This window comes from Hemitrygon akajei, chromosome 23, assembly GCF_048418815.1.
Source record: "Hemitrygon akajei chromosome 23, sHemAka1.3, whole genome shotgun sequence".
Classification (NCBI taxonomy): domain Eukaryota; kingdom Metazoa; phylum Chordata; class Chondrichthyes; order Myliobatiformes; family Dasyatidae; genus Hemitrygon; species Hemitrygon akajei.
The window spans coordinates 7,475,872-7,503,467 of record NC_133146.1 but is presented as its reverse complement, the minus strand read 5'-3'; the positions used below and the strand labels follow the sequence as shown (position 1 = coordinate 7,503,467).

The 27,596-nt window shown below is 43.1% G+C and overlaps 1 protein-coding gene across 1 annotated transcript in view; it reads right to left on the bottom strand.

Moving 5' to 3' along the window:
• The window catches only part of mrpl43 (mitochondrial ribosomal protein L43), a 38,656-nt gene extending 11,062 nt beyond the window's left edge, over positions 1-27,594 (bottom strand). The window contains exons 1-2 of the mRNA XM_073026892.1: positions 27,375-27,594; positions 16,752-16,858 (exon numbers count right to left, since the gene is read on the bottom strand). Coding sequence (XP_072882993.1) covers positions 16,752-16,858; positions 27,375-27,505 — 238 coding nt within the window. The 5' untranslated portion in view covers positions 27,506-27,594. The remainder of the gene's footprint in view (positions 1-16,751; positions 16,859-27,374) is intronic.
• Positions 27,595-27,596: the final 2 nt, after the last annotated feature.

The window sequence follows — 27,596 nt, the reverse complement described above, 5'->3', positions numbered from 1 at the left end:
TCTTTGAGGCTTAGGCTTCAGTCAGAGAAAGCAAAGTAAAGCTCTAGGTTAAGTTCTTTTCTCTTCCCTTCTTTCTATCTGCTCAGATAGGACAGAAAAGATGCCAGGCAGGGAGACATCCAGTATCTCTGACGACTACAACTGAGAAGTGCATCCAACTGCAGCTTCTAACAAGCCGTGTTCAGGAGTTGGAGCTGGAACTGGATGAACTCTGGATCATTCAGGAGGTTGAAGAGGTGACAGATAGGACTCTAGAGAGGTAGTTCCCACAAGATGCAGGACACAGGAAACTGGGCAACAGTAAGGAAAGGGAAAAGGGTTAAACAGCTAGTGCTGAGTACCCCTGTGGCCACCCCCCCAACACCAGGTATATCACTTGGGATACTGTGGGAGGGGGGGGTCGACTGAACAGAGGAAAGTAATGGTGGTCAGGTCTCCAGCACCAAGTCTGGCTCTGTGACTCAGAAGGGAATGGGGAGAAGAGGCACGCTATGGTAATAGGGGACTCGTTAGTTAGATAGATAGATAGATAGATAGATACTTTATTCATCCCCATAGGGAAATTCAACTTTTTTTTTCTCCAATGTCCCATACACTTGTTGTAGCAAAACTAATTACATACAATACTTAACTCAGTAAAAAATATGATATGCATCTAAATCACTATCTCAAAAAGCATTAATAATAGCTTTTAAAAAGTTCTTAAGTCCTGGCGGTAGAATTGTAAAGCCTAATGGCATTGGGGAGTATTGACCTCTTCATCCTGTCTGAGGAGCATTGCATCGATAGTAACCTGTCGCTGAAACTGCTTCTCTGTCTCTGGATGGTGCTATGTAGAGGATGTTCAGAGTTATCCATAATTGACCGTAGCCTACTCAGCTATTCCTACTCAGGAATGGACAGGAGGTTCTATGGGTGAGAACAAGATTCCAGAATGGTATGTTGCCTCCCAGGTGCCAGGGTCCAGGACATCTCAGATTGAGTCCTCAGCATTCTTGTGGGGGGGGGGGGGGGTGAACAGTCTGAAGTTGTGATCCCTGTAGGTACCAGTGACATGGGTAGGATGAGTGACGAGGTTTTGCAAAGGGAGTTAGATGCTAAGTTAAAAGGCAGGACCTCCAGGGTTGTGATCTCAGGATTATTACCCAAGCTACGTGCTAGTGAGGCCAGAACTAGGAAGATTATACAGTTTAATGCGTGGTTAAAGAGTTGGTGTAGTAGGGAGGGTATAAGATTGTTGGATCATTGGGCTCTTCCAGGGAAGGTGGGATATATACAGAAGGGACGATTTGTTAATGCTGCATAGTGGGGTTTAAACTAGACTTGTGGGGGATGCGGGGGGGCGGGGGGGGAACCCAGAGTGCCAGAACAGTTAGTAGAAAGGTTGTGGAAGTAGATGTTGGCAAGAGCACAGACAAAGTCAGGAATCAAAAGGTTGAGCACTGTGTGACTAGTGCCCTGAGCTGTGTACATTCCCATGCAAGAAGTATCACAGGAAAGATGGATGAGCTCAGGGCATGGATCAACATCTGGAATTATGATGTTGTAGCCACTAGTGAGACTTGGTTGCAGGACTGGCAACCCTGTGTTTCGTGCTTTAGACGTGACAGAGAAGGAGGGGTGGTGTTATTAGTCAGTGAAAATGTTACGGCACTGCTCCATCAGGACAGACTGGAGAACTCGATTAGCGAGGCTTTATGAGTGGGACTGAGAAATAAGAAGGGTATGACCATGTTAATGGGGCTGTATTACAGGCCACCCAGCAGTCCTGAGGATTTAGAGGAACAAATTTGTAAAGAGATCGCAGACAGTGGCAAGAAACATAAGTTTGTTATAGTAGGTGATTTTAACTTTCCACATATTGACTGGTTGGGAAAGAGTGTCAAACGTGTTCAAGAAAGTTTCCTTAATCAGAACGTAGAGAGAGTGAGAGATACTGGATCTGCTATTAGGGAAGGAGACAGGGCAGGTGACAAGTTTATGTAGAAGAACACTTTACATCCAGTGACCACAATGCCATCAGTTTCAGAGTAAACATGCAGAAAGATAGGTCTAGTCCACGGGTTGAAATTCTAAACTGGAGAAAGACCTATTTTGATAGTATCAGAAATGAACTGCCAAGTGTGGATTGGAACAGGCTATTTTCTGGTAAAGGTGTACTTAGTAATTGGGAAGTCTTCAAAAATAAAATGTTGAGAGTACAAAGCTTGCATGGGCCTGTCAGAATACAGGGTAAAGATAACAAATGTAGGAAAACTTGTTTTTCAATATTGAGGCCCTGTTTAAGAGAAACAAAAGGAGGTACATAGCAGGTATAGGCAAGTAGGAACAAATGAGGTGCTTATGGAGTATAAGAAATGCAAGAGAACACTTCAGAAAGAAATCAGGAAGGCTAAAAGAAGGCATGAAGTTGCTCTAGTAGACAAGCTGAAGAAGAATCCTAAGGGATTCTACATGTAAAGAGCAAAAGGATTGTTAGGGACAAAATAGATCCTCTGGAAGACCAGAATGGTAATCCATGTGTGAAGCCAAAATAGATGGGAGAGATCTTAAATGCATTCTTTGCATCTGTATTTATCTGGGGGACAGATGGAAGTCTATGGAAGTCAGGCAAAGCGGCATCAACTTCATGGACCCTATACAGATTACAGAGGAGGAGCTGTTTGCTACTCTAAGGAAAATCAGTGTGGATAAATTCCCAGGGCTTGACAATGTGTTCCCTCGGACCCTATGGGAGGCAAGTACAGAAAGTGCGGGGGCCCTAGCAAAGGTATTTAAAACATCTTTAGTGACAGGACAGGTACCAGAAGACTGGAGGATAGCCAATGTTGTTCAGCTGTTTAAAAAAGGTTCTAAGCAGAAAGCAGGAAATTATAGGCCAGTGAGTCTGACATCAGTTGTGGGAGAGTTATTGGAAGGTATTCTAAGGGACCGGATGTGTAAGTATTTGGATAGACATGGACTGATTAAGGATAGTCAGCATGGCTTTGTGTGTGGTAGGTCATGCCTAACCCATCTTAAGAGTATTTTCAAAGAAGTTACCAGTAAAGAGGAAGAAGGCAAGTCAGTAGATGTTGTCTACATGGACTGTAGCAAGGCATTTGACAAGTTCCCACATGAGAGACTGATCTAGAAGGTTCAGTCGCTTGGCATTCAGGATGAGGTGGTAAATTAGATTAGACATTGGCTTTATGGGAGAAGCCAGAATGGTAGTAGAGGGTTGCCTCTCTGACTGGAGACCTGTGATTAGTGGTGTGCCGCAGGGATCGGTGCTGGGTCCTTTGTTGTTTGTCATCTGTATCAGTGATCCGGATGATAATGTGGTTAGCTGAATCAGCAAAACTGCACATGACACCAAGATTGCGGGTGTAGTGGATAGAGAGGAAGGCGACCATGGCTTGTAGAGGGTCCTGCATCAGCTAGAAAAATGGGCTGAAAAATAGCAGATGGAATTTAATGCAGCCAAGTGCAAGGTTTTGCAATTCGATAGGACCAACCAGGATAAGTATTACACAGCTAGGACACGGGGTAGGGCACTGAAGAGTGTGGTAGAACAAAGGAATCTGGGAATACAGGTACTTAATTTGTTGAAAGTGGAGTCATGGGTAGATAGGGTCATAAAGAAAGCTTTTGGTATATTGGCCTTCATAAATCAATGTATTGAGTACAGGAGCTGGGATGTTATGTTGAAGTTGTACAAGATGTTGATAAGACCTTATTTGGAGTACTGTGTGCAGTTTTGGTCACCTACCTAAAGGAAAGATGTAAACAAGGTTGAAAGAGTGCAGAGAAAATTTACAAGGATGTTGCCAGGTTTGGAGGACCTTGGTTTATAGGGAAAGATTGAATAGGTTAGGACTGTATTCTTTAGAATGCTGAAGATTAAGAGGAGGTACGATAGAGGTATACAAAATTATGAGGGGTATAGATGGGGTAAATGCAAGCAGGCCTTTTCCGGATGGGGTTTGGTGGGACCACAACTAGAGGTCGTTGCTTGAGGGTGAAAGGTGAGAAGTTTAAAGGGAACACGAGGGGAAACTTCTTCACTCAGAGGGTTGTGAGAGTGTGGAACGAGCTGCTGGCACAAGTGGAGCATGTGAGCTTGATTTAACGTTTAAGAGAAGTATGTGGGTAGTAGGGATATGGAGGGCTATGGTCCTAATGCAGGCTGTTAGGAGTAGGCAGTTTAAATGGTTTCAGCATGGATTAGATGGGCCAAAGGGCCTTTTTCTGTGCTGTAATTCTCTGTGACTTTTGCTGAGTTAAAAGAAATTAAAATTGCATTTTTCAGTAGTCCTTTCACAATGCTCAAATTGCCTTGCAGACACTGGAGTTTTTTTTGTAGAACTGTCACTGCCACCTCCTGGTGAAAATGGCAGTTATGGCACACAGCAAGTTTCCCCAAACACCAAAAATGATAACCTCCAAACAACTAGAGGTTAGAGAGAGAGATAAATATTGACCAGGCAAGGTGCAATTTTCATTCAGTGGTCATTATTGGGTACAGGACTGGAACCCGGTGAGGTCTTCTGCTGTTGTAGCCCATCCACTTCCAGGTTCGACATGTGTGTTCAGAGATGCATTTCTGCACACCACTGCTATAACGTGTGGTTATTTAAGTTACTGTTACTTTCCTGGCAACTTGAACTAGTTTAGCCATTCTCCCTGACCTCTCTCATCAACAGGCATCTTCACCCACAGAACTATTGCTCATTGGACATCTGTTTGGCATTTCACACCATTCTCTGTAAACGGTTGTGTGTGAAGGTCCCAGGTGGTCAGCAGCTTCTGAGGCACTCAAACCACCCTGTCTGGCACCAGCAATCATTTAACTGTGATCACACTTCTTCCCTGTTCTGATGTTTGGTCTGAACAACAACTGAACCTGCTGAACATGACTACCTGCTTTTATGCATTGAGTTGCTGCCACATGATTGGCTGACATGATCTTTGAATTAATGAGGTCTACAGATGCACCAAATGAAGTGGCCACTGAGTGGAAATGCAGTTCTTTAAAAATATTTGACTAGGTCTTCAGAATTGTTATTAGCATTGAAATATGTTGTTTAGCAGAAGCAGTACAGTGCAAGACATAAAACTTCTTGGGTTGTCCAGAGGGTATGAGGCATAATGTACGTGTATATCACTCTCCTAACATTCACAATTTAAACAGCAATGTCTGACCAGAGAAAACCAATGGGTCCACGAAGGACCCAATTCCATGCAGGGTGGTGATAAATAAGAACACAGCGACACCCTGACATTCCTCATTCTGTCTAGCTGCATTGCTCTCTCCCGCCTCCAGCTTACAAATTAGAAACACTGTATTACCTCCACTCCAGAACTCAGAAAACCCCACCTCTGGTATGCAGTTGCATTGCTGTGACGAGGCTTACGTGCTCAGACACTGAGTCTCAGAGTTATTACTGACTTGTTCAGTGGAGCACGAGGAAAGATGGACCTTGTACCCAACTTCCCTGTTAAGTACCTCCATCAACAAACACACTGCTCCCTGCCAAACACGATGACTCGACCCTGGGAAACATGGACCACTTCTCACACCTCAGGAACCATCCTTCAGCAAAGGCTGACATTGATCATGAAATTCACCAATGCCTTCAGTGCTAACACACAGCCTTTGGCTGTCTGAGAAGAGTGTTCAAATATCAGGACAAACACCTCAAAGCACTAAGCAATGATTCCTGCTCTCCTTCATGCTGCTGAGATTTGGATAATCTACAGCAACCATCTAGGTCAAAGCAGAATCGACAGAAGTACTCCAAGTCCACTGGCTGGACTGGGAAGCCAACATCAGCATCCTTTTCCAGAACTAGAACTACAGAGTCGGTTAAAAGGTTGGCACAACATTGCAGGCCAAAGGGCCTGTACTGAGCTTATGTTATATTGTTAACTCCTTCATCAGAGATTACTAAGAGTTAACCTTTGCCTGGTAATCTCTGATGAAGGAGTTAAGGAACTAAGAGTTGTCAAGCGCCGATAGCAGATGTGAGCAAACACACCCACTGATGTGAGAAACCCCAAGCCCATGATGATAAAATAAGACATATTAGACATAAGACATATAAGGTATAACTGCTACCATAAGATTGTTGAGATGGAGGACGCAACTCCTGCCTACATTTTCAGATCCCACCTTTGGCTCTTCAGTCCTTTAAAAACCCAGAGAACCAGAGTGGAAGCAAGTCATCTTCAATTTGGAGTGACTGACTGAGGCAAGGAAACAAATCACCAAGAATACCTAGTGGCAAACCCACACTCTGACATTAGACAATAGGACGGGTGGGCCTTTTGGCCAACCTATATAAACCTGTTCCATTCATCAATCTAATCTTTCCCTCCTACATAACCCTTAACCCTCCATTTATCTTACATCATATGACTATGTAAAAGTCTTTAAAATATCCCCATTATATCAGCTTGTATTACCACTCCGACAGTGAAATCTAACCATCTACTGCTCTCGGCGTAAAAAAAATCTACTTCTGACATCTTCACTAAACCTTTCGGTACTCAGCTTACTAATGTCCTCTGGTGGTAGCTGGGAAAAGGGGCTGGCTGTTCACTCTATCTATGTCTCTCATAGTCTTGTACAGTTCTATCATATCACCTCTCATTTCCATCGCTCCAAGAGAAAAGCACTAGTATGTCCAGCCTTTGTTCATAAGACATGCTTTCTAATCCAGGCAGCATCCTAGTAAATCTCCTCTGAACCCCTTCAAAGTTTGCACATCTTTATCCTTCCTATGAGACGACAAGATCTGAACACAATATTCCAAGTGTGGTTTTACAGAGCTGCAACATTAACTCTAACAAAGGCCAGCCCATCATACACATTCAAAACTGATTAAATGGCACTGCAGGTTGCAAGATGATTGTGTGGTAAGGCCATGAAAACAGAGAGCCTGGAATAAAAAAGGTAGCATAATGCCAGCCCTGCTCTTTAATGGAGTCAGTGGATTAGCACTGGCACTACTGATCCAGGTGCAGGAGTTTAAAGCAACTAAACAAAAGGCTGGGGGAATTCAGCAGGTTGAGCAGAGGCAGAGGGATGATCGCTGTTTCAGGGGAGACTCAGCATCAGTCCTGAAATAAAAACTATGTTAACTAAACAGACAGTAGATCTGGAAAAAAACACAGAATGCTGAAAAGGTAAAGATTAGCTTTATTTTCACACACAAACAACAAAACATCGTGAGATACGTTGCTTGTGTCATTGTTTGTGATGTGCTGGGGGTAGCCTGTTAAGCGTCACTATGCTTCTAGTATCAGCATAGCATACCAGAACTCACTAACCCTAACCCATATGTCTTTGGGATGTGGGAGGAGATCATGTGGTTGGGGAGAACATACAAATTCCTTACAGACTGCAATGGGAATTGAACCCCGAGCACCGGTGCTATAAAGCTATCGTGCTAACTGCTACACTACCGTGCTGCCGATGCTACAACACCCAGTAGGTCAAGCAGCATCTGTGGAGGCAAAATGTACAAGTTGATATCCTGATTGCAAGTGTTAACCCAAAATTACTTTTGCCTCCAGGTGCTTTTTGACCCATGAGCTGTTCTGGCATTCTGTTTTTGATTGCGTTTCAAGTGTGGTTACAGGTACAACGTGGGAAACACAATCAATTTGCACACAGCAAGCTGATAACCTAGTTGATGAAGGATAAACATTGGGTGTAGTATTACTGCTCACTGCAAACTCAATCCATAGGCTCTTACACGGGAATATCAAAAGAGCAATATTTTAACATCTCAATCACATGACAGCTCTTTTAGAAATGTCATTCTACACCTGTTTTCATGTCAGCTGAATGAAGAAAGGTAGTTTAATATTTAAGAGATTAAAGAGTGGTTCATAGATATGGTGGAATAAGTCAGAAACATTGGCTTAACATAGAAACATAGAAAACCTTCAGAACAATACAGGCTCTTCAGCCCACAAAGTTGTGCCGAACACATCCCTGCCGTAGAAATTACTAGGCTTACCCATAGCCCTCTATTTTTCTAAGCTTCATGTACCTATCCAAAAGTCCCTTAAAAGACCCTATCATATCCGCCTCCACCACCGTTACCAGCAGCCCATTCCACGCACTCAACACTCTCTGCATAAAAAACTTACCCCTGACACCTCCTCTGTACCTACGCCCTAGCACCTTAAACCTGAGTCCTCTTGTGGCAACCATTTTAGCCCTGGGAAAAAGCCTCTGACTATCCACACAATCAATGCCTCTCATCATCTTATATACCTCTATCAGATCACCTCTCATCCTCTGTCACTCCAAGGAGAAAAGGCTGAGTTCACTCAACCTGTTTTCATAAGGCATGCTCCCCAATCCAGGCAACATCCTTGTAAATTTTTTTCTGCACCCATTCTATGGCTTCCACATCCTTCCTGTAGTGAGGCAACCAGAACTGAGCACAGTACTCCAAGTGAGGTCTGACCAGGGTCCTATATAGGTGCAACATTACCTCTCGGCTTCTAAATTGAATTCCACGATTAATGAAGGCCAATACGCCGTATGCCTTCTTAACCACAGAGTCAACCTGCACAGCTGCTTTGAGCGTCCTATGGATTCAGACCCCAAGATCCCTCTGATCCTCCACATTGCCAAGAGTCTTAATACTATATTCTGCTATCATATTTGACCTACCAAAATGAACCACTTCACACTTACCTGGGTTGAACTCCATCTGCCACTTCTCAGCCCAGTTTTGCATCCTATCAATGTCCCGCTGTAATCTCTGACTATCCACACTATCCACAACATCTCCAACCTTTGTTTCATCAGCAAACTTACTAACCCATCCCTCCACTTCCTCATCCAGGTCATTTATAAAAATTACAAAGACTAAGGATCCCAGAACAGATCCCTGAGGCACTTCATGCAGAGTATGACCCGTCTACAACCACACTTTGCCTTCTGTGGGCAAGCCAGTTCTGGATCCACAAAGCAACATCCCCTTGGATCCCATGCCTCCTTACTTTCTCAATAAGCCTTGCAAAGGGTACCTTATCAAATGCCTTGCTGAAATCTATATACACTACATCTACTGCTGCTCCTTCAGCAATGTGTTTAGTCACATCCTCAAAAAATTCAATCAGGCTCGTAAGGCACAACAGACCCTTTAGAAAGCCATGCTGACAACTACTAATCATATTATACCTCTCCAAATGCTCATAAGTCCTGACTCTCAGGATCTTCTCCATCAACTTACCAACCACTGAGGTAAGACTCACTGGTCTATAATTTCCTGGGCTATCTCTACTCCCTTTCCTGAATAAAGGAACAACATCCGCAGCCCTCCAATCCTCCAGAACCTCTCCCGTCCTCATTGATGACGCGAAGAGCATCGCCAGAGGCTCAGCAATCTCCTCCCTCACCTCCCACAGTAGCCTGGGGTACATTTCGTCCGGTCCCAGTGACTTATCCAACCTGATGCTTTCCAAAAGCTCCAGCACATCCTCTTTCTTAATACCTACATGTCAAGCTTTTCAGTCTGCTGCAAGTCATCATTACAATCACCAAGATCCTTTTCTATACTGAATACTGAAGTAAAGTATTCATTAAGTACCTCTGCTATTTCCTGCGGTTCCATACACACTTTCCCACTGTCACATTTGATAGGTCCTATTCTTTCACGTCTTATCCTCTTGCTCTTCGCATACTTGTTGAATGCCTTGGGGTTTTCCTTAATCCTGCCAACCAAGGCCTTCTCATGGCTCCTTCTGGCTCTCCTAATTTCCTCCTTAAACTCCTTCCTAGTAGCCTTATAATTTTCTAGATCTCTAACATTACCTAGCTCTCTCAACCGTTTGTAAGCTTTTCTTTTCTTCTTGACTAGATTTATTACAGCTTTTGCACACCACGGTTCCTGTACCCTACCATAACTTCCGTCTCATTGGAACGTACCTATGCAGAACTCCATGCAAATATCCCCTGAATATCTGCCAGATTTCTTCCGTACTTTTCCCTAAGAACATCTGTTTCTAATTTAAGCCTCCAATTTCCTGCCTGATAGCCTCATAATTCCCCTTACTCCAATTACATGCTTTCCTAACTTGTCTGTTATCTCTCTCCAATGCTATTGTAAAGGAGATAGAATTATGATCACTATCTCCAAAATGCTCTCCCACTGAGAGATCTGACAACTGACCAGGTTCATTTCCCAATACCAAATCATGTACAGACTCTCTCTCCTCTTGTAGGCTGATCTACATATTGTGTCAAGAAACCTTCCTGAACACACCTAACAAACTCCTCCCCATCTAAACCCCTCGCTCTAGGGAGATGCCAATCGATTTTTGAGAAATTAAAATCTCCCATCACAACAACTGTTATTATTACACCTTTCCAGAATCTGTCTCCCTATCTGCTCCTCGATGTCCCTGTTACTATTGGGTGGTCTATAAAAAAAAACACCCAGTAAAGTTATTGACCCCTTCCTGTTCCTAACCTCCACCCACAGAGACTCCATAGACAATCTCTCTCTCCATGACGTCCACCTTCCCTGCGGCTGTGACACTATCTCTGATCAAGCTTAAGGCACAGCTTGGGTGGCGTTAAATAGCAGCACGGACTGAACAGAACATCACAATTCCATGTAAAAGGATTGGGGTTTACCACTGAGTTTGAGCACCATCTTGTGGTCATTGGCTGCACTGCATGCATTGGTGGCAGTGACAGTACAGGTAGGTGATCCCTGGGGTACAGGAATGAACTTATATGCCAGCAAAACATTTCACGTGATTTTCCATGACACAAAGCCACTTTGCTAAAGCATCAGGAAATGAAAGTTGAAAAGATTTATTGACTTCTCTTCCCCTCATAAAATCTGAGAGAATTAATTTTAATTCCTTACCTCAAGTTTTTAAATTGGTGATTTATGAACATAGTAAGGGGAAATTTCTGTTACTCAAATGACTGTAACATTGGAGGGAGGTGCTGGACACTGGAAATTACACTGATGTTGAATGTTTAATAGGACTTGGGGTGATGAGAAGGAAAAAGAATTGGCTTTCTTTCACCTTACTCTTTGAGAAATCTTCAAAGGCCACCCAACAGTATTAGACTGTGTCAGAATTTGGGGTTCTAACATCTTTCTGTCATTCATTCTTTGGGGGTTTTCTTCTGTTTTGTGGATGTCTGAAGAGTAAGAGTTTCAGGATGAATACTGTGTACATTCTCTGCAACGCTCTTGTACGACATGAAATTTATTGTTTTGTAGCAGTACAATGCAAAGACATAAAAGTTACTATAGATTTTGACTAAGAGTCCTGATGAAGGGTCTCAACTTAAAACATTGTTTACTCTTCTCCATAGGTGCTATCTGACCTGCTGAGTTTCTCCAGTTTTTTGTGTGTGTGTTGCTCTGGGTTTCTAACATCTGCAGAATCTCGTTCAAACTAAATTAATGTGGAATTATCAAGGGAAGTCTAGTTGGACCATGCAGAAATCTGATCTCTGAGGGGAATAGGCTGTTCCTGGTATCAATGATCAAAATCAAAATAAATACATTATTGAAGTACATCTCCTAGGTTGCAATTCATTTTCCTGTAGGAATTTGCGTGAAAATAAAGAAATACAATAGACTTAATGAAAAACTATTTATAAACAAAAAACTGACAAACAATCCAATGTTTGAAAGGGAAATTTTGATGTTTAATTATTGATAGGTTATATGGATTGATGTGGTGCATTCACACAAGTTGAGTATGAAGTTCTGCTAAGGGAATGTCTATTGGTGGGTCCTCAGGTGACTGTATAGGCCAATCCAGGACACACATACAGTGGGTTCCAGTTAATTGAGCCATTGGTTAATCAGGACAACTCTTGAACAAAAACTAATCAAGAAAGTAACCTGGATTCCCTTTATTTATTTGGGACTGTATGCCACTTAATTGGGACAGAGATGGCCACTGAACAATATCTAAATAGCGTCACTTGCATGCACTTGTGTAGTCGTTAGACACTACAATGTGCTTACAAGCGAACAGTTTTTAAGTAGCACCAGTTGTGTGCGCTTAGGTTATGTTATCTATTTGGTCTGACAAACACTGATTCATAAAGCAGTGATTTTTGATCATTTTGACTTTAAAAAATTTGCCAAGGTGTCACGGAAAGATTTGACACTAACCAAAAACATCATCCTACTGACCCAAACGGCAGCATTCATTGGATGTTTTCCTCTGTTGAGAACTATTTGGAACTAATACATAGTTTGAGAGTACTACAGAGGTATTGGTAGTGTTCTGTGTTCTCTATTTCATTTAACTACATTACGTTACACAAGCACATAATATGTCTGGTAAATGGTTATACTTTTTAATTATTTCAATGAAATTTCGGTTAATTGGGCAGCCGCTTATTTGGGCCAAATTTTACTGATTTAACTGAAAACCACTGTATTCTGGTGCAGTGTGGATAGAGTAAGTGGTGGCTGTGGTTAGTATTTTGGGTCATTTGCTTGTGCAATACCTCCTTTCACAGCTGCTACTTGCTTTCTGTGGGCACAGCTCCAGAGGTTTGATTATTGATGTAACCTATTGAGTTCAAGTTTATTGCTGCCCGACTATATTTTCACAGGCCCTCCACTGGTCGGGCTCGACCATGGATGCTGCATCCTAGCTGTTATACACAGGCCAGGGCAGTATGGGGAGTAGGCTGACCCCCTCTCCATGCAGCTGAGGAGTCCAAAGGAATGGCAGAGACCGACCGATACAGTTTGGCACCAGTGGCATTACAGGAGTTGCCAGTCTGCGTTGAACTCAATGTACAACTGCCCTAGGGACTCCAGCTCTGGATTTTTCCTCGGGGTTTACTCCCGGAGCTTTCCTCATGAGTAAGTATAGCTGCAAAGTGGCAGAGGTTTGAGATCAGAGGTCTTAGAGACTTTCTCCCAGATGAGCTACCAACCATGGCTGACGAGCCCCATCTGCCCAAAATGACTTGCTTTAAGGCACCAGTATCCTGCCTTTGACCCTTTCCCTGTCAGAAACAGTTTTGCTGGGCTTTGCAGCTAACCCATATGTGAACTCAACTTGGCTGTCAGGTTATTTGAGATGCACACCATTGGGATAATTTAATAGGTAGTGGGAGCTTGTCCCCATTACCCACCCTCCCCCCTTGGCTACGACAAGCGGTTGCACATAGATACAACCAAATGAAATGGGGTGTGGGGAGTAGTTTTATTTGTCACATGTACATTGAAATTTGTCCTCTGCGTCAAACCAAATCAGCTAGGATTGTGCAGCCAGACCATAACTGTAGCCACGTTTCTGACGCCAACATAGCATACCATCAACTCAGTAACCCTAACTGTACACCTTTGAAATATGGGAGAAAACCAGAGGAAACCCACGTGATCACAGGGAGAACATAGAAACTCCCTACAGACAGCAGTGGGAATTGAACTCTGATCCATGATTGCTGGCACTATAAAGCAGTGCACTAACCACCATGCTACCATTCACCGTCTGCCTCGCCCTAAATCCCAGTTCTAGCAACACTTAAACCTAAAGGCACTGAAGTATTGTTAAAAACTGGGGTTACTAAATGAGTGACTGGTAGAGGACAGATTGAGAACAATTATCTATAGAATCAGCGGCAAGATAAGATAAACTTCAAAGTAGTGCCCTGCTATACGCTCCTGAAAGAATGGAGAGGATTATAAGTAACAACCTGATAAGTCCATAAGATATTAAGATATAGGATCAGAATTAGGACATTTGGCCCATTGAGTCTGTTCTGCCATTTCATGACTAATTTATTTTCTCTCTCAGCTCCAATATCCTAACTTCTCTTTTTTTTTTACAAAACTATACAAGCTTACTTACATCACCTATACATAAGGTATAGACAGTAAATATTTACAAGAGCGTATCCCTTTATGCCCTGACTGATCAAGAACCTATCAGCCTCTGCCTTAAATATACCCGAACTCATGGTCTCCACATCCACTCTGTTGTGATGACGGATTCCAGATTCACCACTCACTGACTAAACACATTCCTCCTGACCTCCATTCTAAAAGGATGCCCTTCTACGTGTCCTCAGGTCTTAGACTCACCCGCCATACGAAACATCCCTCCACATCCACTCTGTTGAGACCTTTCAATTAATAGATTTCAATTAGGTCATCCCCATCTCTTCTGAATTCCAGTGAGCACAGGCCAAGAGCCATCAAATGCTCCTTACATGACGAACCTTTCAATCCCGGAATAATCTTCATGAACCACCTTTGAGCCTTCTCCAATGCCAGCACACCTTTTTTTAGATAAGGGGCCCAAAAGTGCTCCTACTACTTCAAGTGACCCCTCACCAGTGCTTTATAAATTATCAACATTATATCCCTGCAGTTGTATTCTAGCCCTCTTGGAAATGAATGCTAATATCTCATTTGCCTTTCCCACCACTGACTCAACCAGAAAATTAACTTTTTGGGGATACTGCACAGGGACTCCCAAGCCCCTCTGCACCTCAGATTTCTGGATTTTCTCTCCATTTAGAAAGCAGTCAACCCTTTCATTTCTTCTACCAAAGTGCATGACCATATACTTCCTGGCACTGTATTCCACCTGCCATTTCTTTGCCCATTCTCCTAATTTGTCTAAGTCCTTCTGTAGCCTCTCTACTTCCTCAAAACTACCTGCCCCTCCACCTATCTTCAGATTGTCTGCAAACTTTGTGACAAAGCCATCAATTCCACCATCCAAGTCATTAACATAGAATGTAAAAAGAAGTTTTCCTAACACAGACCCCCGTGGAACACCACTAGACACCGGTCCCGGTCCTAACACAGACCCCCGTGGAACACCACTAGTCACCGGTCCTAACGCAGACCCCCGTGGAACACCACTAGTCACCTGTCCTAACGCAGACCCCCGTGGAACATCACTAGTCACCGGCAGCCAGCCAGAAAAGGCTCCCTTTATTCTTACTCTTTCCCTCCTGCTAGTCAGCACTGCTTTATCCATGTTAGAATCTTTCCTGTAACTTATTAAGCAGCCTCATGTGTGGCATCTTTTTAAAGGCTTTCTAAAAATTCAAGTGCACATCATCAATCGATTTTCCTTTCTCTATCCTGCTTATTATTCCTTCAAAGAATTCCAACAGATTTGTCAGGCAAGAGTTTCCCTTGAGGAAACCATGCTAACTACTGCCTATTTTATCATGTGCTTCCAAGTACCCTGAAACCTCATCTTTAACAATTGATTCCAACATCTTCCCAACCACTGACATTTGACTAACTGGCCTGTAATTTCCTTTCTTCTGCCTCTCTCTTCTTGAAGAGGAGTGGCATTTGCAATTTTCCAGTCTTCCGAAACCATTTAAAAACCTGGTGATTCTTGAAAGATCATTACGAATGCCTCCACAATCTCTTCAGCCACCTCTTCAGAACCCTGGGGTGTTCACCATCTGCTCCAAGTGACTTATCTACCTTCAGACCTCTTTCCCAAGAACCTTCTCCCTATTAATGGCAATTTTCACACTTCTGACCCCAATACACTTGAACTTCCAGCATACTGCTAGTGTATTCCACAGTGAAGACTGATGCACAACACTTATTCAGTTCGTTTGCCATTTCCTTGTCCCCATTACTATCTCTCCAGTATTGTTTTCCAGCGATCCAATACCCACTCGCCTCTCTTTTTCACTTTATGTATATGAAGAAACTTTTGGTACCCTCTTTAATATTATTGGCTAGCTTACTTTTGTATTCCATCTTTTCCTTTTCAATGACTTTTTTCAGTTGCCTTCTGTTGGTTGTTTTTTTTCCACAAGCTTTCCAAACCTTTAACTTCCCACTAATTTTTGTTCTATTAAATGCCCTTTCTTTGGCTTTTATGTTAGCTTTGACTTTGCTTGTTAGCCACAGTTGTATCATTTTCCTTTTAGAATAATTCTTCCTCTTTGACGCGTATATATCCTGTGCTTTCCAAATTGCTTCCCAAAATTCCAACCATTGTTGCTCTGCCGTCATCCCTGCCAGTGTTCTTTCTGAATCAGTTTTGGCAGCTCTTCTCTCGTGCCTCTGTAACTCCTTTTACTCCACTGTAATACTGATACATCTGACTTTAGCTTCTCCTTCACAAATTTCAGGGTGAATTTAACCATATTACCCATGGATTTGCCCCTAAAGTTTCTTTTACTTTAAGCTCTCTAATCGATTCTGGTTCATTGCACAACACCTAGTCCAGAATAGCTGATCCTCTAGTGGGCTCAACCATTTGCTGCTCTAAAAAGCCATCTCATAAGCAGTCTAGTAATTCTCCCTCTTGGGATCCAGCACCAACCTGATTTTCCCAACCTACCTGCATATTGAAATCCCCCATGATTATTGTAACATTGTCCTTTTGGCATGCATAAAGGGGGAAATCGATGAACAGTTGAAAAGATGAAAGGAAGTGGGGAATGTACAAGGCAGTTGAAGTAATTGACAGCTGCTTACAAATAGTTAGTACAGTCACAATGAGCCAAATGGCCTCCTTTGTTCTGTGTTTATCTGAAAAACCCTACAGTTAAAAGGAAGCAAAGAAAAGGGTGTGAAATGGCTTAATCTAGGGGCCAAGATCCAAATTGGCAGACTAGTTAATCCAACATTTACTTAGGTTACCGAACACAAGTTGAACAGGAATGTATCCTGTTTTTCTAATGTCCCTCCTTGGAAAATAAACTATACCCCATTTGCGATGTACTTGGGATTTGGAGCAATGCTCCAGCAACTCACAGTATTCTGCAACCAACTTAGGAACATGGCATTTCTTTGGAGTGACGTAGACGACAATCCCAGGATTCTGCCGTGCAAAATCTACCACGCCTTCTTCAACGTATTCTCTGCAAGAGACCAAAGAACATGGAGATACGTTAGAAGTATTGAAGTAGAAACAAAGAGGGATAGAAGAACAGAGCAGCACGGTAGTGTAGCTTCAGCGATTCTGGTTCATCTCCCACTGCTGTCTGTATGAGCTTGTACATGTTCACTGTGACCCTGGGGTTTTCATCTGGTTCTTCCCTTTCTTTCTCATATTTTGAAAATATACAAGTTAGCATTAGTAAGTTGGAAGCATGGCGACACTCGTGGGCTGCCCCTCGGGCTGTGTTGGTTTTTAAACACAAATGACATTTCAGAGTATGTTTCAATACTCATGACAAATAAAGCTAATCTTCAAAAATTCTTTAGATACAGAGGTGCCGCTGCAAGATATCAGCCTGCATGAAGAGAGCTCTTCACAGAAAATGTCTCACAACCTGATATCACTCAAACACCGTAGACCTGCAGTGTCCTTGACTGTACTGAAATCCACTGCGATCACCAGGATTAATTCTAAGAAAATGACCTGGAAATCCAATAACTTATTAGTGCAAGGCATGCTGAGATTGGAAAGTCTACCGTACCTCAAGGGAAAAGAAACAATACTACAAAACACCTGAGGGCCAAGGTTCAATGGGAATCTGTGTAGAAAGATTGCAGAATCTTCAGAAGGTAACCACGACATGCAAGGATTCAGCCGCACCGCCATGGCTCAAGCACACAAGGGACCACTTGCTGTCAGCCAAGAAATAGAGGTGAATCGAGGACAGGGAAGTAGTCAGCACCTGCTTGCAGAGAGTATTGACAATGAAGTTCAGAAACTTGATGAGGAAGAACTTCATTCAATAATTCAAAATCATATCTCCAGCTTGTTGGAACCACAGGCCCAAGAATGATAAGAGGAGAATTAGGCCATCCGGACCTCTGAGTCTGAACCACCATTCCATCATCGCTAAACCCCATTCTCCCTGTAAACCTTGATGCCCTTACTAAACAAGAGCCCATTCCCTCCTCAGCCATCTGTGGCGATGAATTCCAGAGATTCACCACCCACCAGCCTTCTGGTCCTAGACTCCACCACTATAGGAAGCATCCTCTCCAAATCCACTCTAGGCCTTTCAATATTCGATAGGTTTCAAAGAGATTCCCTCCCCCTCACTTTCTCCTCCCTGTCCGGCTTCACCTGCCCATTACCCTCCCTCCCTCTTTGGTCAACCTGTACATTTAACCAACCCTTGCCTCCCCTTGGCTCTTTACACTGACTACAGTGGCCTCAGTCCTGCTGCTGTAATGGTGAAAATTTCTACCCCATCCCGCCACAGATGCAACTTGACCCACTGAGATCCTGCATCAGTTTGTGATGTTTTATTGCCACGGACTCCTTGGTTAATGGGAACCCCTGCTCTAGAGTCTCCCTTTTCTCGGCCACAGGGAGAAGCTACTCAGCTGCCTCTTCCCAGTGGTCAAAGGTCTGTTTCCTGAAGCATGCCATGGATTCTGTCTGTCTAGAACAAAGGACATGATCACTACCATGCCTCAACTCTAAAGGAAAAGCTCGAAGAAGCATCAGCCATCACACATGGTCTCTTAACCTCAGAATACTTCGACTTCTTCATTCCACTGGGATTGTGAAATAAAGTTCTCAAATCCAACTGCCCATGGAAATTTGTCTCCTCCCACACTCCCAAGTCTGTTATACACTGGTAAGCAAAGCTTAATCTTAAACAATCAGCCCAGTTGGACACACTAGTTTCAGAACAAGGTCATGTCGTCGCCCCAACACCTTTCTCAATCTTTTCCCCAACACCCTACTACAAAAAGGAGCTTCCTGTTGGAGTGATGCTAGTCTACCCGACAAGTAGGAAACTGCTCAACCTATGCCACCTTTGCTCTGGACACGGATCTACGATAAGTAGGTAACGCTTGCGTATGCACATGGCCCAAGCCCAAGCTCCAAATGATCAACTTGTTCAGTGATACGGAGTTGGGTTTTACACCTAACATCTCAAACTGAAAATGCTCCACCATGTTTACCCTTTGTACAGAATGGAAGTCCATAAGAGCCTTGAAAACACAGACTAATTACAATAATTCAGGTGCCATCTCCCAAAGACAAACACAATTCATTACCACACAATATAACAGCACAGTCTTTGACTGTCTGAATAAAATGTTGTTGATGGAGACCTGAAACCCGGCGTAATGCTCACTGGTTATCAGACCGCAGTGGTCCTTGCCTTTATGTGCACGCTTGAGTCGAGCTCTACCTTGAGCAGAAGTTAAAGTACTGCAGAGATGTCTCCGTTAAATCCTCAAATCCATCAACAAACCAATATTCACATCCTCTACCAGACCAACATCAGCTGCATCGAATTACATCAGGTTCGTTCCAATGGGTACCACCTCACTCTTTATACAGATTAGCTTTGTTTGTTACATGTACTTCAAAACACAATGAAATGTGGTGTCGCCATGATTCTGGTGCCAACAGAGCATGCCCACAACTCACTAACCTAACAGTGCATCTTTAAAATGTAGGAGGAAACCCACACAGTCACAGGGAGAACTTTCAAACTCCTTATAAACAGCAGCAGGAATTGACCCTGGATCAATGATTACTGTAAAGTGATGCACTAACTACATGCATGGCTGGCACTAATTTTTAAAACGATCATTTTATTCCAAACACCATGGTGACAGATCACCAGATGGACAGAGGAAACATCTGCAGGAAGCTCACAAACATCCTTGGGAAAAACTGGAACATCAGAGGTACCTAGTCAACCACTGATTAAAATGAAAAAGGAGTATTCAGCATAATAATAGCCAACTAATCATCAGCACTCAGAAACCCAGTGTTATTGGCGCATCCTCCTATACCACAGGTGTTCTGTGCTCGGTGTCAGATGTGGGAGGTCCTGGAGTCTCCCAGCCTCCCAGACAGCCACATCTGCACCAGGTGTGTCGAGCTGCAGCTCGTAAGGGACTCATTAGGGAACTGGAGATGCAGCTCAATGACCTTCGTCTGGTCAGAGAGACCGAGGAGTTGATAGAGAGGAGTTACAGGCAGGTGGTCACACCGGGGCCACGGGAGACAGCCAAGTGGGTCACAGTCAGGAGGAGGAGGAGGAAGAGTCAGGTACTAGAGAGTACCATTTGACAATAAGTACTGCTGTTAGAGTACTGTTGGAGGAGACAGCCTACCTGGGGGAAGCAACAGTGGCCGTGCCTCTGGTACAGAGTCTGGCCCTGTAGCTCAGAAGGATAGGGAAGGGAAGAGGAAGGCAGTAGTGATAGGGGACTCTATAGTTAGGGGGTCAGACAGGCGATTCTATGGATGCAGGAAAGAAATTCGGATGGTAGTTTGCCTCCCAGGTGCCAGGGTCTGGGATGTTTCAGATCGTGTCCAAGATATCCTGCAGTGGGAGGGAGAACAGCCAGAGGTCATGGTACATATTGGTACCAATGACATAGGTAGGAAAAGGGAAGAGGTCCTGAAAAAAGACTACAGGGAGATAGGAAGGAAGTTGAGAAGCAGGACTGCAAAGGTAGTAATCTCAGGATTACTGCCTGTGCCACGTGACAGTGAGCATAGAAACAGAATGAGGTGGAGGATAAATGTGTGGCTGAGGGATTGGAGCAGGGGGCAGGTGTGACCTGTACAAAAAGGATGGGTTGCACTTGAATACCAAGGGGGACCAATATCCTGGCGGGGAAGTTTGCTAAGGCTGCTGGGGAGAGTTTAAACTAGAACTGTTGTGGGGTGGGAACTGAACTGAAGAGACTGGGGAAGAGGTGGTTGGCTCACAAATAGAGAAAGCTTGGAGGCAGTGTGTGGAGGAGGATAGGCAGGTGATAGAGAAGGGACGCACTCAGATGGACGGTTTGAGATGTGTCTATTTTAATGCAAGGAGTATTGTGAACAAAGTGGATCAGTACTTGGAGCTATGATGTGGTGGCCATTACAGAGACTTAGGTGGCTCAGGGACAGGAATGGTTACTTCAAGTGCCGGGTTTTAGATGTTTCAGAAAGGAGGCAAAAGAGGTAGGGGCGTGGCACTATTGATCAGAGATAGTGTTTAAAAGCGTTTAATTGGAGTAAGGGGAATTATGAGGCTATCAGGCAGGAAACTGGAAGCTTAAATTGGGAACAGATGTTCTCAGGGAAAAGTACGAAAGAAATGTGGCAAATGTTCAGAGGATACTTGTGTGGAGTTCTGCATAGGTACATTCCAATGAGACAGGGAAGTTATGGTCGGGTACAGGAACCATGGTGTACAAAGGCAGTAATAAATCTTACAGAAGGTTCAGAGAGCTAGATAATGTTAGAGATCTAGAAGATTATAAGGATAACAGGAAGGAGCTTAAAAAGGAAATTAGGAGAGCCAGAAGGGGCCATGAGAAGGCATTGGCAGGCAGGATTAAGGAAAACCCCAAGGCATTCTACAAGTATGTGAAGAGCAAGAGGATAAGACAGGAAAGAATAGAGCTATCAAGTGTGACAGTGGGAAAGTGTGTATGGAACTGGAGGAAATAGCAGAGGTACTTAATGAATACTTTACTTCAGTATTCACTATGAAAAAGGATATTGGTGATTGTAGTGATGACTTGCAGCAGACAGAAAAGCTTGAGCATGTACATTAAGAAAGAGGATGTACTAGAGCTTTTGGAAAGCATCAAGTTGGATAAGTCGGGACCAGATGAGGTGTAGCCCAGGCTACCATGGGAGGTGAGGGAGGAGATTACTGAACCTCTGGCGATGATCTTTGAATCATAAATGGGGATGGGAGGATTGGAGGGTTGCCGATGTTGTTCCTTTATTCAAGAAAGTGAGTAGAGATAGCCCAGGAAATTATAGACCAGTGAGTCTTACTTCAGTGGTTGGTAAGTTGAAGATCCTGAACATTTGGAGGGGTATAATATGATTAGGAATAGTCAGCATGGCTTTGTCAAGGGCAGGTCATGGCTTACGAGCCTGATTTAATTTTTTGAGGATGTGACTAAACACATTGATGAAGGAAGAGCAGTAGATGTAGTGTAAATGGATTTCAGCAAGGTACTTGATAAGGTACCCCACTGAAGGCTTACTGAGAAAGTAAGGAGGCATGGGATCCAAGGGGACATTGCTTTGAAGATCCAGAACTGGCTTGCCTATAGAAGGTAAAGAGTGGTTGTAGACAGGTCATATGCTGCATGGAGGTCGGTCACCAGTGGAGTGCCTCAGGGATCTGTTCTGCGACCCTTACTCATTGTGATTTTTATAAATGACCTGGATGAGGAAGTGGAGGGATGGGTTAGTAAGTTTCCTGATGACACAAAGGTTGGGGATGTTGTGGATATTGTGGAGGGCTGTCAGAGGTTACAGCGGGACATTGATCAGATGCAAAACTGGGCTGAGAAGTGGCAGATGGAGTTCAACCCAGTTAAGTGTGAAGTGGTTCATTTTGGTAGGTCAAGTATGATGGCAGAATATAGTACAGGTCCACAATCCCTCATCTGAAATCCTGAAATCCGAAAACCGAAGTTTTTTTCGCCAACAGCTGACGTCACTCGGGTGTGATGTGGCAGTACTAGCAGAGGCCGCCAGACATCAGTTGTGGCTCAGCACTCGTACTGGTTATATGTGCTTTTGCCGTTCGCTGATATTTTGTGTTTACTGTTGACTTTGTGTTTAATTTCACTGTGAAAATGTCAAAAAGAGCTGCAGATACCCCTATGGGTAACAATGAAAAAAAGAGAAGGAAGCATCTATCATTATCAATAACGCAGAAAGTGGAGTTATTGCAGAAGCTTGATCGTGGTGTGTCTGTAAATAAGGATTTTGTGTCACCAATGAGAAGATGATGATATCAAACCTCATAACCTACGCTAAAATGTTATCGAATGAAAGTGTAAATAAGTTAGAGGAAGCTGACGTCAAAGAAATGCTGAACATTGACAATGATGCACCCGTTGTGCATTCCTTGAGTGATGGGGAAATTGCTGAAATGGTGTTAAATACAGATAAACATGAAGATAGTAGTGATGATGATGACATAGTGAGCACAGGTGAAAAAAATCACCAAAGATGATATGGTGAAAATGTATGATCAGTTCATTGCTGGTCTTGAACAATGTGCATTTATCAGTGAGCAAGAGATTATGGCAGTTTACTCAGTTAAAGAGATTGCTTAGACATAAACCTACGTTAATGAGACAGATGACACTTGAAAAAGTCTTTAAAAACACTGTGTCGTAGTGCTGCTTCAACTTGAGAATCCTGTTCCTGGCCCATCAAGTACCTGTAGAGCAGGGGTGTCAAACTCATTTTAGGTCACGGGCCGGATTGAGCAAAATGCAGCTTCATGCGGGCCGGATCAGTCGGACGCGTGCGAACGCAGCTTTCGTTGCCTCCGTTTTTTCAGCCTGCTCTCATGTGTCTCAGTCTCTGCTATAACTACAAAGTGTTTCACTTTACAAATTCCGTCTCTTATGAAGAAGACTGCCGAATAAACACTAAAAACCCTGAAAACCTGGTACCTGAATAAACTCAGCATTAGCCATATCATACGCCATAGGCGCTTCGATTACTGGGGCCAGCTTTAATAGTAATTAGATATTATCTCGCGGGCCAAAGATAATTCCACCGCGGGCCTTGAGTTTGACTTGTATGCTGTAGAGTATTTAGCTTTGTTTGCCAGATGTAATGCAACTTAACTAGAGGTACCTGTACGTATTTAGCTTAGTCTGAACCTGTATATGTCCTATTTACGTTCTACATTTATTCCAATAAGTTATTTACCACATGTTTGATTGTTCGTTTGAAGCTGTATATTTTTATGTTTTATTGAATGTTTTTGTTGGAAATAAAATGTACTAGTGTATTTATGGTCTATAATTATCCCACTATTTCATTTATTGGTATATTACTCTATAAATAAACTGTAATAATATTTGTAAAAGAGCGCGGATCAGGAAAAACCAGAAGTTCTCTCTCCAGCACTTGATGTTTGAGCATGTACAGACATTTTTTCGTCATTATTCCCTAAACAGTACAGTACAACAACTATTTACATAGCATTTACATTGTACTGGGTTTTATAAGTAATCTAGAGATTATTTAAAGTATACAGGAGGATGTGCATAGGTCCGGACCTCCCCTGGGTCCTAGAGCCCACTCACACGGAGACAGGTTAATTATCAATTATCAATTTTATGAAGTCAGAAAAATTCTGAATTCCGAAACGCAACTGGCCCCAAGAATTTTGGATAAGGGATTGTGGACCTGTATTAATGGTAAAACTCTTGACAGTGTGGAGGATTAGAGGGATCTTGGGGTCCAAATCCATAGGACACTCAAAGCAGCTACGCAGGTTGACTCTGTGGTTAAGAAGGCATACAGTGCATTGGCCTTCATCAATCGTGGAATTGAATTTAGGAGCCGAGAGGTAATGTTGCAGCTATATAGGACCCTGGTCAGACCCCACTTGGAGTACTGTGCTCAGTTCTGGTCGCCTCACTACAGGAAGGATGTGGAAGCCATCGAAAGGGTGCAGAGGAGATTTACAAGGATGTTGCCTGGATTGGGGAGCATGCCTTGAGTGAACTTAGCCTTTTCTCCTTGGAGCGATGGAGGATGAGAGGTGACCTGATAGAGGTGTATAAGATGAAGAGAGGCACTGATCGTGTGGATTGTCAGAGGCTTTTTCCCCCAAGGTTAGAATGGTTGCTTCAAGAGGACACAGGTTTAAGGTACAGAGGAGATGATAGGGGTTAGGTTTTTTTACCCAGAGAGTGGTGAGTGCATGGAATAGGCTGCTGACAACGGTGGTGGAGGTGGATATGATAGGGTCTTTTAAGAGACTCAGAAAAATAGAGGGTTATGGGTAAGCCTAGTTATTTCTAGGATATGGACATGTTTGGCACAACATTGTGGGCCAAACGGCCTGTATTGTGCTGCAGGTTTTCTATGCTTACCCATTACACTAGCTGCATCACCTTTGGCAGAGCCTGTTGGTCAAACATCAGCCAGTATGCAGCATAAAGAACTGAAGTAGAAAGTTATCCTGGACCCTGAGGTGAAGCTTAAGAGGGAGGGAAGATGCTCAAAAGCATTGTACAGAACTCTGGGATGTTCTGAAATGTGTGACACACTTCATAAGAAAGAGACTTGCATGTTGTCACAATACATGAAATTACTACAGTACTGTAAAAATATCTTTCGCACTCTAGCTATAGTGGTTCTAGAAAGTTTGAGAACCCTGTAGAATTTTCTCTATTTTTGCAAATGACCTAAATCTGATCAGATTTTCACACAAATTTTAAAACTAGATGTAGAGAACCAAATTAAATAATGATCCAATATTACATGTATTTATTGGACAAAGTATGTGAACCTTTTCTTTCAGTAACTGGTGTGACCCTCGTTGTGCCAAAAGTTAAGTACTGATTGCAGATCCAAAATAAGCCTTGCACATGCAATACTGTACAAAGCGCACTTTATTGCTAAGTTATCACGGAAGTGTGCCCGAGCTCATTTAACTACAGAAATCTCTAGAACTTGCTAAAGTCTCTGTTCATGTGTCCACTACAAGAAAAACACCAAACAAGAATGGTGTTCATGGAAGGAAACCACTGCTCGCCAAAAAAAAATTGCTGCACTTCTCAAGTTTGCAAAAGACCATCTAGATGTTCCACAATGTTCTGTAGACAGATGAGACAAAAATTGAACTTTTTGGCAGAAATGCACACTGCTATGTTTGGAGGAAAAGGGGCACTGCACACCAACACCAAAACCTCATTCCAACTGTGAAGCATGGTGGAAGAAGCATCATGGTTTAGGGCTGATTTGCTGCCTTGGGACCTGGACAGCTTGCAGTCACTGAGGGAACAATGAACTCAAAATTATATAATGACATTTTACAGGAGAATGTCAGGGTAGCAGTCTGTCACCTGAAGCTTGATAGAAGTCGGATAATGCAACAAGACAATGATCCAAATGACAAGGGTAAATCAACAACAGAATGGTTTAAAAAGAAAATCCGTGTTTTGAAATGGCCGAGTCAAAGTCCTGACCTTAACCCAATAGAAATATTGTGGAAAGACCTGAAGCAAGTAGTTCATGCAAGGAAGCCCACCAACATCCAAGAGTTGAAGCAGTTTTGTCAGGAGTAACGGCCTAAAATTCCTCCAAACCAATGTGAGGGACTGATCAACAAGTACTGGAAAGTTTGAAGTTATTGCTGTACAAGGGGGTCACACCAGTTAGTGAAAGCAAAGGTTCACATACTTTTTCCAACAAATACATATAAATAATGAATAATTAATAAATAAATGAAAAAGTATAATTTTTGTGAGTTCTCTAGCTTTAGGACTTGCATGAAGATTTGATCACCTTTTAGGTCTATTTGTGCAGAAATAGAGAAAATTCTATAGGGTTCACAAACTTTCTAGCGCCACTGTAAACATGTGTCTAAGACTTTTGCACAGTACTGTATAAGGAGAGACTGGACAGAGTGGGACTGTTTTTAACTCCTGTAAAGGATACTGAGGGAAGGCCTTATAAAATCACCCATGGCTGGTCACTGTCCTTTCCTCTGGATAGAGGAGTCAAAAATTAAGAGATTTAACTGAGGTGGTGAAAAGTTAAACATGACTACTTCCTGCCTTCTGTAAGGCAAATGTAATTTTCAATATAGAAGGTGGTAGGCATATTGAACAAGCTGGCATAAAAATTGGGTACAATTAAATTTAAAAAACATTTGAAAAGGATAAGAAAGGTTTAGAACATGGCCCAAACGTGGGTTAATATGATAGCAACACATATAAAATGTTAGAACTCAGCAGGCCAGACAGCATCTATGGGAAAAAAAAGAGTAAACAGTCGACATTTTGGGCCGAGCCCCTTCCACGGGTCTCACACTAATATGATAGTCTTTTTCCTCAGGGTGAAAATGTCAAGTACTAGAGAGCATATTGAATTGAATTGACTTTATTACTTATATCCTTCATAGACATGAGTAAAAATCTTTACGTTACGTCTCCGTCTAAATGTGCGATTGTATTAATTTAAAATAAACAGTATGTGCAACAGGATAGTCAATATAAAATAGAAATACAGTTGTGTCAGCAGACTGATAAATTCATGATGGCCTGGTGGAAGAAGCTGTCCCGGAGCCCGTTGGTCCTGGCTTTTACGCTGCGGTACCGTTTCCCGGATGGTAGCAGCTGGAACAGTTTGTGGTTGGGGTGACTCAGGTCCCCAATGATCCTTCAGGCCCTTTTTACACACCTTAAGCATATACTTAAGATGAAATGAGGAAAGTTTAAAGGAGATGTGCAAGACATATTTCTCCCCCCACCCACCTGTGATAGGAGCTCATACAATAATATGAGCATATAACATTTATACAGGCAAGCGAATAAGCAGGGAAGAGAAGGGGCGACACACAAAACGCTGCAGGTACGCAGAAGGCAAGGGCAGTGTCTGTAGAGAAACAGACAGTTGACCTTCATTGTGTGGGAGGTGTTGGAAATCCTGAAGGGACGCGGCCTACTGACCTGACCCCTCTGCTGCCTGCAGCACTCGCGCTGAAGACGATGCTGAGCCTCTTCAGCTGGCAGATGTACCTGCCCACACCGTTCTGCAGAACACTCTGCAAGAAGCGGCTAGCCGTTCCTCGGGCCGTCATCTCGGCCTCTCCACCATGTCCGTCCCCGCTATTCCTCCCCCAGCGCCGACCGGACGCCGCCGGCAAAGCACGTGTGCGCTGTGTGCGCCGT